The following is a 17,960-nucleotide window of genomic DNA, read 5'->3' on the forward strand; positions in this document are numbered from 1 at the left end:
TTTTGTTTACCTCCTGCCTCTGCATGCACGCTTGACACGAAAGCTCGCTTGTTAATGGCAGCGTCGCCGTTGTGTGCGATGATCACAAACCACACTACTCGTCGTTAACGTTAATGCGACACACCAGGGATATGAGAGCGAGCGGTCAGCGCTCCCGCACGTTCCATGGACTTATTGTCACTCCGCTTCTAGTCTCTAGAGAACAGACTCCATGCTAACAAGGAAGAGCAATTATGTATTAGCCTATCATTATTATTAGGGCTTTGATGCAAGTTCTGATGGGTGCAGCATACGTTGTGTTGTTTAAAGTAATGCGCCGTTGTGCTGCTCTCCTCTCAGCTGCTGCTTAGCGAAAAAAAAAAGTGAAAAAAGTCGATCGACGCGTCGATTTTCGGCCGCGACGCGTCGATTCGCCAATAATGCGTCGATTAACATCCCTAATCCGTGGGTATGTGGCTGGCTGGCTGGCTGGCTGGCTGGGTGGGTGGGTGGCTGGCTGGCCCTGTCCGTAGCCTGGGCAATACCTTGAGTGGCCACACACAACACACTAGTTAAAGGAGGGGCGCTGTTTTGTGCAGGCCAGGCACACTCACCACTCACTCACAGGCACAGTTTACACTCACTCACTCACTCACATAGGGTACAGCTGCTCAAATTCACCGCTCCACTTCGAACAGAGGTTTGATTTTTGTGATCTGTGTTGCATGTGTGTTTGTGTGCTTGCATTAGTGTGATCGCGTGTGTGCAATGTGCAATGCAAATCTGGAGTAGTCGTACCAGTGTGTAGGATATTGCTGAGTGGTTCCTGCATTGCGCCTTGCAAATTCACCCGAGGGCACACATGTTTACGTTTTTTTTCTAATTGGGTTAAATTGAGCAGCTAATTGAAATGCTCTACTAAAGTGTGTGTGTGTGCGTGTGTGCGCGCAGGGTGATTTATAAGTGATAAGATAGTACAATTATAATAATATCACAGACCAATGGTTTTTGTCAATTATGGTTTCTGTGATATGCTGGCAGAATCCAATTCCCCTCCATCTCAATCTGATATACATTTAGGATGGACTCTTTCTTTTTTGTGTGTCTGAGAGAGAGAGAGAGGGAGAGAGAGAGAGATAATAATAATAATGCATCATCATGCAATCGCTTTTTAGGCCTGGTCTGTATTGTATTGCACCCAAGTAAGGGTCTCCTCGTATAACCTAAAAAAAAGGCTAATGAATATAAAGAGAGAAAAAGTAACGCACATCCTCCTGTCTTTGGTACTGAGCTAAAAACTGACAGTGCAGTAGTACTAGAAACAAACAAGATAGCTCGCACTCACTTTCTTGAATATAAGCCATTTGGTTCAAAATTCTTTATTCTCACATGCACATAAGCAACACTGCAATAATCAGAGCTTACCTCAACAGAACAGTGTTGGAAAATTTAAGTGAAGCTAATGTTTGTTTCTTTAAAGTTCACAGGCACTCTCAAAAGACAGTGGATAAGAGACGATATTATCATGCCCTTCAAAACAAACAATAGCCCCTTTACTGACTCTACACATATTGCACAGATATTAGTCTATTACTAACTTTGCTTTGGACTCGATTGGAATAGGAATTGAGAGTTTGAGATTGAGAATATGGTATTTAGTTAAAATGTGCCACGGGAAAACTTCTCTGGCTTTTTTAGGTTTGCTTCTGGAGGTTCTGCACTGTAGCAGACTAGACAGAGGTCCATTCTACAATGGAGGATTTACCACCGACCGCAAAAAAAACTGAGCACGTTCAGTTTTTCATCGACGGGTTCCGCCAGCCCTATCGACCCTATCGCCTCTTGCCGACAGGTTCCCGATGGCTCCCTGTCGGCAGCCTGTTGGCAGCCGGCGCTTTTTGACTGAAATCGTCCACTAATCTCCTTGGTTAAGATCTGCCTTTAGACAGACAGACTCTTCCACAATCTTTGAATGCAACATAGAGTCTGTACTTCTGCCTCCTAAAAGTCCCTCACAGGAAGCTGTCATCATGTTTGTCATTTCTGTTCAGGGAAATATATTTAGAATAGAAAAATCTTTCATACCGGTATATATGTTTTGAATGTCCATTTCTGCCTATGCAGCAACCTAAATAGGTGTGGAATAGTTAGAGTAGGACTTACTTAGGCAAGTGCAAAGGCAAAACAGAAGTGGGAGGCATCCACTTTTCCCGCACTTCCGACAACTGTTAGGCAGAAGCATTTAAAAAATCGAACCTCTGTTCGAAGTGGAGCTGTGTGTGTGTGTGTGTGTGTGTGTGTGTGTGTGTGTGTGTGTGTGTGTGTGTGTGTGTGTGTGTGTGTGTGTGTGTGTGTGTGTGTGTGTGTGCAACAGCTCCCCTCCCTTAACATGTGTGGCCAGAAAAGGTTACTGCAGGCTACATACCCGGAGACAGACAGACAGACAAACAGACAAACAGACAGACAGACAGACCCACACACACGGCCACGTATAGGGAGCTCCACACAGCTCCAAAAATGTGTGAGCCAACTGTCAATCTCGGGAGACTATATTGAACATTGAATGCCAACTTAATAGGTTACTTGTGCTTTTTGGATTGGAAGTTTGGAACCCAACATTCAGTATGTTTCAAGCTGTAAATTTAAGGTTATTAAAAGCATCCTGAAACAGATGGTTCCGGCAGTTGGCATATGGAATTGGCTCCTATGGAATGCCCCCAGTATTCTTGGATGCCAGCCGACCTCCCACAATGCACCTGTCCCACAATTTCCATCTGAGTCATCGGGAAAAATCATTGTTGTCTAAATCCCCGGGCTGCTTTGCATTCCAAAAAGTCCTTTCCCTCTGAGTCTGGATGAACTCTGGTTCATTCACAGGTCTAATGGGGACATGTGGCTGGACAGAGTGCCAGGCAATATATCAGATTCTCCAGTGTGATGTAATAACTTTAACAAAATATGATATTTCATGTTCTTCTTATATTCCCTTCAAATATGTAGGGATGGTGGATCTGATATTGTGAATTCACAAAATGTGAAAAATTTTCACACACCCAAAAAATTACAATAATAATATTCACAATATGTGACAAATATTTGGGGATTTGCTTCCTTTGCCTGCTGGCAGTGTTCACAATACATTTGGCTGATTGGTCCAGTGGTATGCCAAACTGACACACACACACACGCGCACAAACGCACGCACGCACACACACACAGATCCTCTTCTCGACAGCTTGTCTCCGGGTCAGACTCAGGAACCATGCCATACAAAGTGACTAATGAATGAATATTGAGGTTTGATTGATAAATACTTGATTGATACATGATTTTTATATTTCATATCAACTGTCAAAATAAAATATTCAGTCAGAGAAGACCTTGATTGTCCTCACAAAGAGCTACTTGGCATTCACACAGCACATACAGAGGATGTTAACGGTGGGGTTGGTTTGACATCATTAAAAAGGAACCTTAAAATTTTAAGAGAGCGTTTTAGGGCTCTGCCCTATGAGCCGTGACATTACCTCAATATCATTATCTGTGAATATGGAATAATAATGTAATCGCACAAAAGTAAAAAGTGAGTTTTCCATTTGCAATTGCAAGAATAAACAGACACAATACTTATTGCGACCAAAGGTCACAGATCACTACAGTATGCGAAACAGCACATGCTGACTCTGTCCGCCCGGACCCGTATACTTGTGTAAGATCTATGGGTTTGCCGCACTAACATCACTATGATGTCGGGAACCACTCTAACAGAATGGATTTGCCGCTCTGACATCATGCTCAGAATCTCTTTTATGCCCATATATGGAGTTCCCTGATGTCATCAATATTAAGCCCATATCTAACAGGACATCATATGGGAATGCCCATATATGGAGGCCACATCGGCCACATACCACACTAATGTTCAGAATCCATATATGGCCAAGACAGATGGCCAAGACAGCCCAAATCTGTGTGGCTGGTTCTACAGGCATCTCCATGTATGGGCATAAAAGGGATTTATGTATGATGTCAGATGTCATAGACATCATAGGACTTTCACATAACGAATAACAGAGTAAGCATGTTTGGGCTCTCACAGCATATCTCCATATACAGTACATGGATCTCAATATATGGGTACCAGTGGTCTCCATACCGGTAGTATACTGTACCTCTCCTCCATCTCATACCCACCTATCCCTCTCATCTCTTCTCTTCTCCTCTCCTCTCCTCTCCTCTCCTGTCAGGCCCAGGACAAGAGGAAAGCCCTGGAGGAGACCAAGGCCTATACGACCCAGTCTCTGGCCAGCGTGGCGTACCAGATCAATGCCTTAGCCAACAATGTACTGCAGCTACTCGACATCCAGGCCTCGCAGCTACGACGCATGGAGTCCTCCATCAACCACATCTCCCAGGTACGCATGCATACCGTGACAAAGATACTTTGAGAGAAATGTATACCTGTAAAAGGTACTGTGGAAGTGGCCGAAATCTTTCCGTGAATTATCAGCAAATGTATCAGTATTGTTGATCGATATCTCAAAGAAAATAGAATTGCCATATCATTCAACACATAGTGTAAGGGACATTTATTTATCAATCGTCTGCGCTCTACGTCTCTGTTTTTTGTTATTAATCTGAATTCCCTAAAAAAAAGACTCTGGAGTGTCAGTTTATGTCATTTAGATAACTGTGTTATTAACATATCATCCTATCAAGCTATTAGGAGGCACAGGCGCTCATAAACATGTTTTAGATGGTTTAGGATCTGAGTTTGATTGCAAGTGCAATGGCAGACTCAAATAATTGCCAAGTACGTGCATGCACACAGGCACACATGCGTAACGTAACTGCCTTGCACACGGTGCATAGCTTGTGTCTCAAATCAATGCCGAACCACACCTTTGCAAGTTTTGATGACTACAGAGACACACAGCAGGGGCATGGATTTGCCACCCATCACCACCCGCCCATGCTGCCACTTGCTTCATCAGCATTCTCTAACACTCTCTCTCGCTTCTCTCTGTGCTGTGCCTGGCCACACAGTAAGTCTGCTGGCGGCTGACCCCGTCCTCCTCTATCATACGTGCTTCATTAAGCCCCGTCAGGAATTAACGGAAACCCTGACACCAGCACTCTGCGTCTGTACCAGCATTCACCGCTAGCACGGCGCTCCGCTCAGCCTGCCGAGCGGAGATGGAGTGGTGTGGCTGCAGTAAAACGGAGGGCTGTAAAGAGAGAGAGAGAGAGATAGAGAGAGAGAGAGAGAGAGGGGGAGAGAGAGAGAGAGACTGTTAGCTATTGATCCTCAGGGATGGTGAGGTCAATAATCTTCCTTACTTAGATCTTACCCCTGGTGAGGGTGCTAAATGACATGATGTGATTATCACACATTGAAGCACAGATGTTCTTCAATATTTCCTTCCATTAATGACATGTTAGACTAGCATACGTGTATTTTATCTGTGTTTTATTTTAGGGGAAGAGATTTGGTGTAAAGGAACAAAAGGAGAGGGCCTAGCATAGACCCCTGGGGAACTCCGGTTAGGGCTTGAACACACTGCCCGACATTTTGAGCCTATTGTGCTGTCGCCGAACCATTTTTGGCGCTCGCCGACAAAAACAGAGATCTGCCACAAGGTCAGTCTTTGCTCGCCGAGGTTTTGCTCTGTGTGTAAGGCACTGCGAGAAGATCTGTCTGCTATTATAGCGCTCTGCGATTTCTTCCAGAGCGTTTCTAGATATCTAGCAAGTTTATTATTTGGCTCTGTCACACACTGGACATCATACAGTATGAAAGAGGTTACGAGCGTACCCTGAGAAGATCTGTGTTAAATGAGCGCACAGGACAGCTGCTCACAGACAGACAGACCTGTCTGTCGTCTGTAAGATAGATGGATATGTCATGAATAGGCTATAGAGTATAGACCTTTATTCTGAGGGTAAATTCAGGTGTCTTATTGGTAGTAATATTGCAGTAGGGGTTGAAACCAGGTCGTAGGCTGTAGGATGATCTCGCCCTCTCTAATATTGCTGTTTCATCACAATAATATAGATGCTGTTTCATAGCAATAGAAAACTAACGCATCACTTCAATATGTTGGTAAAACCACGCAGCAGCACGGCTGGTGTTATTATGAAAACATGAACAGGCGCACAGTGCGCTCGCGATCTACAGTATGTGTTTGTGTGTGTGCGTGCTCGCATGTGTGGTGCTCTCACCTGATACATAGCCAAATCTAATATTGGCTATGTATCGGGGATGCATCCTGGTGAAATCCCTTGTCGGTGATCAATCTCATAGTGTGAAAACCACAACGATATTATGACAGACGATTTCAAGAAAGTCACTTGTGTAGTGTGAAATTCTCTTAACGATCTGATGACTCACCGATCACGCAATATCGTACATGTTCGTGTGTTCGAGCCTTAAATGAGTGTTTAGGGTTTACTGTAAGTGATTAAAAGAGACTTTTCGGCTTTTTTACCGTTGCCACCGTGGATTATCCATTTCCATCTCTTCCTGTTCTCTGCATCTTCCTCACTGGCAGCCACATGCATGTCCTCTCTCCCCACCTCCATAAACCCTTCCTCTCCCTCTAGCAGGTCCATCTTCCACATTCTTCTCCCATTAATACTCATCATGCATCACTCCTCTGCAGTCTGCACATGTCCAAAGTAAACCAACTCAACCTCGCCTCTTTTACTTTGCTTGCACACTGCCCCACCTGGGCTATCTCTCTAATACACTCAGTCCTAATCCTGTCCGTCCTCGTCACTCCCAGTGAAAATCTTAACACTCAACTGTGTCTCTGCCAACTCCAACTCTGCCTCCTGCCTTTTTGTCAGTGCCACTCTCTCCAAACTGCACAAGCTCCTGAACAATGTGACAACAAAAAAAAACATGTGACAAAAAAAAAAAAAAAAAAAATGAAAAAAAGGAAAGCTGCTTTACAATGATAACATCTTAGTGAAGATGTAGCCTTACAAAGAATGGATTTCGGGGGTTGACACTAAGGTCTCAGGGGCAGTATAGGTCATGTTCTACTTGCCCAAAGGTCATGCCCAAAAGTAAATCTTCCATTATAAAATGATAGGTAAGATTTTAATTACTGCTCAATTTAACACTTTTTTACCCCCTGGAGTAATGCCATATCTACATTTTTATCCAAATACCTGCATACCGGTAGCTGTGATTGAATATGACTAGGGGTTCACACCTATTTTAAACAGTGCTTTTATTTTACATTCCACAGACCAGAAGACAGAGCGCTCTGGCCACGTTCAGGTGTTTAGACAGATATCTTGTGTTATGTTAGACGGTTGCGTCCCCTCTCAAATGAGCACTTGCCCGGTCGGACAACCTGAAAGCCAACTTCACCTGCCCGAACGTCTTATTTACCTGCCGGCGGCAGGTGGGCAAGCCTTAGTGTCAATGCCTGGATTTGATCATTGTATTATTCTTTGACTGAGCCATAGACCAATGAGTTGCTTTTTAAGAAAAATCTTTAATAGGTAGCAGCCAGTCAAAGTGGTTGAGATCCGTGGAGATGTGCTGCGTTAATATTGTGAAAGGTCATTACATCACTAATCCATGAGTCACCCTTCTTTCTGTCAGGGCTTATGCAAAATTGTGCTCATTAATTCTGTCAGATTTTGAGAGGGATCAAATGGGCACTGAATGGTACCTGAATGGCACTGCTAGTCAGGATATTGCCCCAAATCCAAGTTTCCTTCCTATGATAGAATCCTTCTACGGTTCTGTGGTTCCTCTGAACCACCTCCTCTTTTACTTGGTGAAAGAAGTACTCACATTTGTTACTTACAGGTAAAGTACTCCCGTATACAATCCTTTGAAAATAGCAGATCTACAAGGGGAGCGTGTCGCTGTTACTACATGTCGACACCCGACTCTAACCCTCACCCTAACCTCCGTGGAATGAGTCGCTAACCCTCCGGTCGAAATGATGGTCGTTCGAAAGAGTGCGATTTCCCCATCTACAAGCCCACAACTTGCCGCTTTACGAATTTTGAGGTTAAAAATACCTAATTTATTTTATTTACTAAGTACAGTACTTGAATACACGTGTTAGTTACTTTACACCACTGGTATTTGGCTGTACTCAGTGACTCAAGTGTCCCATGTGAAAGTGCCTTTGTATTCTACTCTAGCGTCTTGTCAGTGCATGGCAAATAAAAGGGAAGTGCTTCATTTTGATTGTGCTGTGACACAAAACATTACAACATTAATCCATGAGTCACCACCCCACCCTTCATCTCTAAGCTCCACTGCGCTTGCACTATGATTCATCCATTCATTGTTTTTCTCATTTGTATGGTTGGTGGTTGGTGACCCGAGATCTGAGTCCTCTCAGGTCAAGATAAACCTGTCCTAGCACGCTTATGGACTGCCGACTGTGTTATATGTTGTATATTATACATATATAATAATTGTGGATGAAGGATTTAGTCATAATAACCCGTCCTGTCAGATTATGTTTAGGTAACATTTTGGATTAGCCATCCTGCTACAGTATACTAGTAAGACGCCTCAGGGCGACATGTCGCGACCTCACCCTAAAGGGCGAGGTTGCGCCATGTCTTGGCCATCTGGCCAGTGATGTATATTGGACCAGTTACCCATATATGGAGACTCCTGGTACCCATATATAGAGATCCATGTACTGTACCGGTATATGGAGATATGCTGTGAGGGCGCAAACATGCTTACTCAGTTATGTGAAAGTCCTATAATGTATATGACATCTGACATCATACCCTTTTATGCCCATACATGGAGATCTATTGGCCATCTGTCTTGGCCATTTATGGATTATTTTAGTGTGGTATGTGGCTGATGTGGCCTCCATATATGGGCATTCCCATATGAAGTCCTGTTATGCTCTTAATATTGATGACATCAGGGAACTCATACAGTATGGGCATAAAAGGGATTCTGTTAGTGTGACATCACAGTGAAGCAGAGCGTGATGTCAGAGCGGCAAACACATTCTGTTAGAGTGGTTCCCCTGAAATCACAGTGATGTCGGAGCATGATGTCAAAGCGGCAAACCCATAGACCGTAAAAAGTATACACGTCCAGACAGACGGAGTCAGCATATGCCGTTTCACATACTATTGATTGATTGATTGATTGATTGATTAATTGAAGAATTTATTAGAAGTTTGAAATAGAAAAAAGTACAGTTTCATGACAGCACAAATCACTGGTACAAGGTCAACTAAAAGGAGATCCTAGAAAGCTCTACGGCTTATTTCCACAGGAACCACACTTAACATTATACTAAATACTAAACTGCGACCTTTGTCGCAATGAGGACTTTATAAGATTTTCAAACACTTGTTACTGGTTATATTGTAGACGACTGCTACCCTTCCAATAAAGTATCATGCTGGAATGGCATCAAAAAGCGAACATATCTCTGCTGCATTTTTGTTAACAACGTAGTCCTACTCCTAATAAGCTTCCTTTTCATTATAATTCTTATTACTCAAAAATAGACTCACTACTTGACGCTGAAGCATCCACTTAAATTGCTACGGTTGGCTTGGCTAAAATGAACAGTGATGCACAGTGAATGAAAATGTGTGCAGTCTGTCTAGACACTAGAATTTAGAAATAAATTAACAAAAGACTTGCATGGGATTACTGTGCACACAGTCAGACACCTTTCTGACATAGTCTGACACTGACAAACCGGATGACAGAAACGATCAGTGCACTGACAGTTGTGACTCCCCGGATCATTGCTGTACACCCCGGAGAAGTCACGGTTAATCACTGTATCCAACTTTGAATCTCAGGCGACAGTTTGGTCTGCATTAAACTCATTGAGGCCTAGAATTGTTGAATGCTTTAACTATGCCGCGCTGTGAGCTTGTATATCTGCTATTTTTGAAAAATTGTGAAAATGTGTGCAAATCATTCAATATATTTTTTTCAAAGCAAACTTTTGTAACTCAAATCTCTGCTTCTGGGTGGTCCCTGGAACAACATATTTTGAGATGCGGCCAAATAAATGTAATTCTGGGGGTCCTTGACATGAAAAGGTTTGAGAACCACTGATTTTGAGGAAGGATTTAGAAGTCGGGTCAAAGATCGGGTCAAAGATATTCAAAGACTTGCACACATTTTCAAGACTTTTCAAAAATAGCAGATCTACAAGCTCGCAGCGTGACGCTGCGAGCGAGCTTGTATATCTGCTATTTTTCAATAGTTAAAGCATAGAATAATGGTTAAGGTGGTTCAAATCTCACACGACTCGGGCGCGTTCCAGGCATTTGAGCGTTAAACTCATGGACACCATGAAATATTAATTTTTGCAGGACTTTTCTCAGCCACGGCGGCTGACAATACTTGCTAAGGCCTGGGCTGTAAAGCCCTGGGGGAAACCCTGCGGCCTGGCCGGCCCCCTGTTTTAGATGCTGGCTGCACTGTCTGCCGCAGCAAAGGTCCTCCACCCCAAGAGAAATTGCTGTGAAATTGTACCACCACAGCTCCAGCCTTAAATTTGCTCAGTGCAGATTTGCCGTGCAGCCAAAACCACAGCTCCAGCAGTTAACAAACATGCTGTCCTTCCCTCTCGACCATCTGTTCCCTACACACATACAGTAGAAGGCGTCAGTTTCAACCAGATGTTTGTTAATGTAAAGAGATTACGAAAATTGGATGATGGAGCGAGAGAGAGAGAGAGAGAGGAAAAAAGAGAGCAGCTTAGATGACGGACTCAAATAAGACAGAACCTTGGTCTCTCTCTCTCTCTCTCTCTCTCTCTCTCTCTCTCCCTCTCTATTTCCGTGTATATCAATGATTGATAGTTAGGAACCAAATGGACCCTTACGGTTCTTTGACAGTGTATAAATGGTGCACATGCTGCAAATGATGCATTCCTTTTTTTGACGCTCTCTGAATTAAATTGACTCTGATTTTACAGTGTATATTGGGGTCCCAGCAGTGATGCTACTAGCCCTGCATCCTGAGTCCCTGACCCACACTTTTAAATAAAGGACTCATTAAACTAAGCATCACTGCATCCCCAGGATGCATACAACTCTATCCTTCCTGCTATCACTCATTTCACTGCGCCAGCTGAGCTGCATGTGGTGGAGTCTCCACAGCTGTGCGTTCTGGCATTATTGATGAGATGATTGAGATTGTCTTGTAAATCCATGCTTCTGTCCTTGATTAACACTAAAGGAGCTACTGTATAGTCAACCTTTTCATTTTGGCCGTTGTCAGGCTGACTTTGTTTACATCCCTCTTCTATTTTATTTGGAATCCATATAAAAGAATAGAAGAGGGATGTAAACAAAGTCAGCCTGACAACGGCCAAAATGATTATTTTATCATTATTTTACGCTTTTTGTCGTAATTTTTTAAATGAAACATATATGAAGCTTGCAGGTTGCAAACCACTGTAACCACTAACCACTGTAACCAGTGTGGTTACTGCGCTGATCCCAACCCTGGAAGGAAGTGTGCATTACGTTTGTCTGATGCCGAAGATAAGTTCACGCTCTTAAGAGTCCATCACGTCACTCTACCACTCTCCATAATCCTCTCCTCTCTTTTTTCCTCATTTATCCCACCATCTCTCATCTGTCGCTGCATCTCCCTCCTCTCTCTCTCTCTTTCTCTCTCTCTCTCTCTCTCTCTCTCTCTCTCTCTCTCTCTCTCTCTCTCTCTCTCTCTCTCTCCTCTCTCTCTCTCTCTCTCTCCCCTCCCTCAAGTTTTTCTCGCCTATCTCTGACAGGAAATAGGCGGGTCTGTCTTTGTCAGTTCCCAGCTACAGACAGGCGTGACCGTTTCGGTTTCCTCTCCTAAAAGTAAGAGCGGTGCTTGTTGTACATAGGGATGGGACGATACGTGATATTATCGTTTATCGTGATAAAAAAACACTCTCGATAATCGTATCGTGGAGATTTAATTTATCGTGATGTCGTCCTCCGTCATGTACTGGGATCAATTCACCTTTTATTTGCCGAGCTGCATATCCGGTACCACTTAAACCCTCTATAATTGGTAAAAGGTACTTATAATATATGTACTTGATACAGTCTTTTTTTCACTCTATCAAATGTCTTTGCCAAAAAATAGGCGATCAACAAGCTCACAACGTGTCGCGTTGCGACGTGTTGTGAGCTTGTAGATCTGCTATTTTTTGGCAAATGTTCCGCCCCAAGATAATGGATTTTGATTATCGTGCTAATATCGTAAATCACGATTTATTTTGTTACAATAATCGTGATATGACATTTTCATATCGTCCCATCCCTAGTTGTACATAGCTGCTGTATACACGGCACATCATGTTTGTCTGTATCAAGCATATAAATATAGTAGATGTCATGTGCCAGAGAAGGCATCAAATGTGAGCGTTTTGCACAGCAGCCCAGAGTGACACAGGAGGCAGTGTCTCAGTAGCCTGGGGCCAGCCTAGATACTAATGCATCTAGCTAACTAACTGCAGTATCTACCATCCCTACCTTGTTTTAACATGGCTGGGATGTCTAGCTCAGCTAGGCTAGTGTCTCAGCCCCCAGAGCCAGACCAACTCTGGAGCTCTGGTGGTGGTTGGGGCTGACAGAGCGAGCTGGCCTGCTTTGATGATTGACTGAAGTGTGACCTTATTGCTGTGGATGTCACACACACACACACACACACACACACACACACACACACACACACACACTCACACACACACACACACACACACACACACACACACACACACACACACACACACACACACACACACACACACACACACACACACACACAGAGAGAGAGAAACACTTCCAGGCGCCCACTTCTTATTCCATTCGCCGTCTGTCCTTGTTGCCCCGAACAATCTCATCCAAGAAAAGAATTAAGGGCAACGTCAGAACAATAGAATGACTTCTACTCTACCGTGAACGTTGTGCACCCCTTCTCCATCCCTGTGGACACAAGTGTGACCTCATTGTCCAGAGCCTCGTTCGCCTGTCCTCCTTCATTCCTTCACCTCCTTTCATCCCTCCATCCAATCCAATCCAATCCATCCATCCATCCATATCTATCTATCCATCCATCCATTCCCTGCCTCCACGTCGCATCTATCATTCATAAGTCTCTCCTGGGTGAAGGTCTGTCCGGGGGTGGAGCCCGCTGTGAGCTGCTGTCATATCAGCCACCACGAGCGCAATGGGAGATGAGATGGCGTTTCATTGAGTGTGGTTGCTTCATCAAATGCTCCCAAGGGTAAAAGCCTGCAGGACAGGGAGGGTGTTCAATAGCAGTTCAACCAATGTGGCCAAGAATGTGGAATGTAGGCCAAAGCAATGGTAGGAGTAATAGAACTACTACTAGACAGGCTACACAATAGCTAATTTGTACTCAGTCTCTCAGTGTGTGTGTGTGTGTGTGTGTGTGTGTGTGTGTGTGTGTGTGTGTGTGTGTGTGTGTGTGTGTGTGTGTGTGTGTGTGTGTGTGTGTGTGTGTGTGTGTGTGTGTGTGTGTGTGTGTGTGTGCGCGCGCGTGCGTGCGTGCGTGCGTGCGTGTGTGGGTGTGGGTGGCCTGGGATGCCATTGCGGCCCTTACAGGTGTTCACCTGCTTAAAGGCTCTGCACACATCAGCCTCCAAGAGGGTTAATGGACTCCTCAGGTAGACATGACACTGGCTGGTTGGTTTGGGGTTTGCTGTTAGTCTCAAACCAGAACTACCTTTCTGCGTAGCGTCTACAACGTCTGCTGCATAGAGACGTCACCATGGGAACCAAAGAGTTGAGTAAAAGGGGTGGGAACCCGTCGTCAACGGCTGTTTGTTTAACGATTTTCACTGCTACAGCGATTGCGCCATATCAGCTCTACCTCCGCCTAGCGTCCTGGCTTAAAGTCCCTATTGACTGTAGCCCTCGCCACGTGCTCCTCATGTCGCCACTGTTGAGCAGGTCATGTACTCCTCCCACTCTTTAGGAGCAGTCGGCACTACAGAGGCTGTTCGTGGTTACGTTACACTTCGACACAACATAGACCAGGGCCTTGGTGCAAACCTTAATGGTGGCTGATAAAAAAAGGCACGACACACAAGAGAATAGATAGTTGAATATGCCCATGTTACACACTCTGATCACACAACCTGGGCTGGGATTAGGGATGGGACGATATGAAAATTTCATATCACGATTATTGTGACAAAAAAAATCACGATTTACGATATTATTGTGATAATCAAAATCCATTATCCTGGGGGCGGAACATTTGCCAAAAAATAGCAGATCTACAAAGCGACGCGTTGTGAGCTTGTAGATCTGCAATTTTTTGGCAAAGAGATTTGTTAGAGAGCAAAAAAAAGACTGTATCAAGTATGTATATTATAAGTACCTTTTACCAATTATAGAGGGTTTAAATGGTACCGGATATGTAGCTCTGCAAATAAAAGGTGAATTGGTCCTAGTGCATGACGGAGGACGATATCACGATAATTGAAATCTCCACGATACCTTTATCGTGAGTGTTTTTTATCGCGATAAACGATAATATCGCGTATCGTCCCATCCCTAGCTGGGATGTCAGATTATGTATCCCTTTATAGTCGAATATAATGTGTGTTCCTGCCACATACTGTACTACGTGGGTCATTCATTACCGCACTTAAACTGTGTCTCAATCGTCTTGCTGTAATCCTGTTTGGCTGCTGTGCTCGCTCTGCGGAGATTATAACAGTCCCACCCCCCCCCCCCCCCCCCCCCCTCCTATGCTTTGTCTCCAGAGGCGAAGGCAATGCCCCTGCTGTTGAAAGCAGCTTGATCACAACTGTTATCCATGGCTTCTGGTTTGGATACACCCAGAATGTTTTTATGCAGACAACGTCCTCTCCGTTCCAAACAAAACGGTCACGTACCGTAAATGAATGCAGATTGGTCAGACCAGTAGTAGATCTTCTCGTTGTGGGCACTGCTTGATTCTTCTGCCTACAGACGGGCAGGACCAGGATAAGAGAGTGATTTTTAATTATGCTTCTTTCCTTTATGACTTTTATGGGCTTTTTTTATTTCTTTATTTGACTCTTTCTATTATGCATTTAAATGCCTTTTACATGATGTCTTTAAAGGCCTGCAAAACCTATGTACAGCAACATCTGATTGCACACAGTAGTCAAAAGGATGACAAAAAAAAGCCTGAGAGCTTATTGCCATTGTGTTCATATGGATTACTAGATTAAGGAATAGTATGGGGCTTTTAATAATGCTTACTTACCTGACACCCTTACTAGGGTTTGTTGACAAGGGATTTTCTGAGTTCTCGTTACTGGCGTCAGTGGCGTCAGTTCAGCAAAAACTAGGGTATGGCAAAGATGGGAGTCCTCATGGAAAATAGGCATTACATTTTGGATAACATGGTTCTATTGTGAAAATAGCAGATCTACATGCTCACAACGCCTCGCGCTGCGAGGCGTTGTGAACATGTAGATCGGCTATTTTCACAATGTCTGAAAAAAAAGAAGAAAAAAAAACGACTTTTGTCAGTTTTTTACACAGGTTTCTACGGTTTCTTGGGCTGGATATGGCAGCCTGGAATGGTTGTTCAAGTGCAGCTAAACTTGGCATGTTAGTAAACGTGCCACAATTAACAACATTGCACCTGTGCAGCTGACCTGCGGAACCTGGTAATATACTGTACCATTTTGTCAAGATGGGGAGAATATAATTATAATACTTTGTTAAAGTTACCATTTTGTAAAATTTTCCATTTGTAGTTATTTTACTGTAATGTAACAACATAATAACCCGCGCAGATAGACAAAGAGACATTCATGGATTTATAGTTAAAAGTAACTTTTATTTTCCCCCCTGGACCCAGGGTATGGCAGCTACCCCTACCCCTGCCATACCCAATTGACGCCCCTGACTGGCGTTGTGGTCTGTGACCAGTAGCCTGCCTGCTCCAGAACTCCAGATCCCGCAGCCAGGTTTTTTGGGGCCGGCCTCTGTTTCTTTTTCTCTTCCCCTGAGGGTTCCAAGTCAGAGCTTGTCTGGTTTGACACTGGGTGCCCCATCCAGACTTCTTCACCCAGTTTCGTCTAGGGGGGACGATATGAAAATTTCGTATCACGATTATTGTGACCAAAGACATTGCGATTTACAATATTATCGTGATCATCAAAATATCCCAAACATCCATTGTCCTGGGGTGGAACATTTGCCAAAAAATAGCAGATCTACAAGCTCACATTGCGTTGCAACACAGCGCGTTGTGAGCATGTACCGTAGATCGGCTATTTTTTGGCAAAGAGATTTGGTAGAGAGTGAAACAAAGACTGTATCAAGTACGTATGTTATAAGTACATTTTATCAATAGAGGGTTTAAATGGTACCGAATATGCAGCTTGGCAAATAAAAGGTAAATTGATCCCAGTGCGTGACGGAGGACGATTTCACTATAAATTAAATCTCCACCATACGATTATCGTGAGTGTTTTTTTATTACGATAAACGATAATATCGCTTATCGTCCCATCCCTAGTTTTGTGATGCTGGGAGTTGTTTGGTCTTCAATCACATTGGTAGAAAACTGATTTAAAACATTCAACATTGACTCTCTCTCTCTCTCTCTCTCTCTCTCTCTCTCTCTCTTTCTCTCTCTCTCTCTCTCTCTCTCTCTCTCTCTCTCTCTCCATTCCCTCCTCTGTAGACGGTGGACATTCATAAAGAGAAGGTGGCACGGCGAGAGATCGGCATCCTGACCACCAACAAGAACACCTCGCGCACGCACAAGATCATCGCCCCGGGTAACATGGAGCGGCCGGTGCGCTACATCAGGAAGCCCATCGACTACACGCTGCTGGACGATGTGGGACATGGCGTCAAGGTAAGAGCTCCCTCCTCCCCCACCATCGAGGAAACATTGGTGGTCACCATGTCAAAATAAAAGCTGTGGTTTCAAATGAACGGTTGTTCTGGTAGTAGGACAGAAGAGTCGTAGTATAAGGATTCCTGGTAGGACAGAAAACCAGTAGTAGTAGTAGTTTGTGATCAATATTTGGAATTTACAATATACTTTCATTTCATTTCCATTCATTTCATAAAGGAAATCGACCAAAAAGGTGTAGGCTGAAGACCTTGGCTTATTTATACTAGTCCTTACCCGTTCAAAGATATGAGCTCCGAAATTATGTGCAGTGTGTGGGTTATGGGATGCACTGTGCACACAGTATATGAGGGATGGAAAGTAACTTTAACTGGTGCTTGCATGATAATATGTTGGAGCATCAATGTAAGAAATACCCGTTTTGTTTAATGGCTACAGAGATACTGTGTACCGATCTGCATGATTTTTGGACAACATCTGTAACAGGGCCAGACAAAAAAATTGAACCCATATATTTTACCTGCACATCCTTAATTCCATTTCACAGCATTGCCATAAACTTACACCCTTTAACAGATATACCGGTACAATGTTTTTTGGTTACTAGCAGTACTAGTACTAGGGTTTCTGCTAGCATAAAACCACTCTGAGCTAACGCGGACAGTTTCTGTATGCAGATGGGCGGACCCGGAGAATCTCTCCGGGAGTCTCCGGCCAATAGCATGTGTTCTCCTCCCCCCCACCCCCCTCTGCTCCTCTGCTCAGCGCAGAGAACGCTGCTGCGTCATGACGTCAACGAATTCGGTGCGACGCCTCTCTGTTAGGGAAATTCTACACTTCCTCCAACAGTGATTTTAACGCGATCGCCCAGGCTTATTTTTCATTCCGATCGCCAAAATAAGCCTGGGTTTCCGAGGCTAGCATAAAACCGGTTGATCAATGAGTCCTGGTTACAGAAAACCAATAGTTCTAGGGTAACTGGTAGGACAGAAAACCAGTATTTCCTGGTAGGACTGAAGACAAGTAGTACTATACTTCCCCGAGGACCAGGGTTGAAGACAGCTGCTCACAGCATTGCTCTAAAGGCTTATATTTAGTGATTCTCTGGACA

General features: G+C 43.9%; 1 protein-coding gene across 7 annotated transcripts in view; it reads left to right on the forward strand.

Moving 5' to 3' along the window:
* The window catches only part of LOC308284662 (abl interactor 1-like), a gene marked incomplete at its 5' end in the record, with an annotated part of 70,350 nt that overhangs the window by 25,072 nt on the left and 27,318 nt on the right, over positions 1-17,960 (forward strand). For 6 of the 7 annotated variants that reach the window (XM_080725355.1, XM_080725356.1, XM_080725358.1 and 3 more), the window contains 2 exons: positions 4,227-4,394; positions 16,673-16,849. In XM_080725355.1, the coding sequence (XP_080581481.1) occupies positions 4,227-4,394; positions 16,673-16,849 (345 nt within the window). The remainder of the gene's footprint in view (positions 1-4,226; positions 4,395-16,672; positions 16,850-17,960) is intronic. The other variant, XM_080725361.1, reaches the window with a different exon arrangement.

The sequence above is a fragment of the Nannobrachium achirus genome (genome assembly GCF_963921795.1).
Source record: "Nannobrachium achirus genome assembly, chromosome: 5".
NCBI classification, from domain to species: domain Eukaryota; kingdom Metazoa; phylum Chordata; class Actinopteri; order Myctophiformes; family Myctophidae; genus Nannobrachium; species Nannobrachium achirus.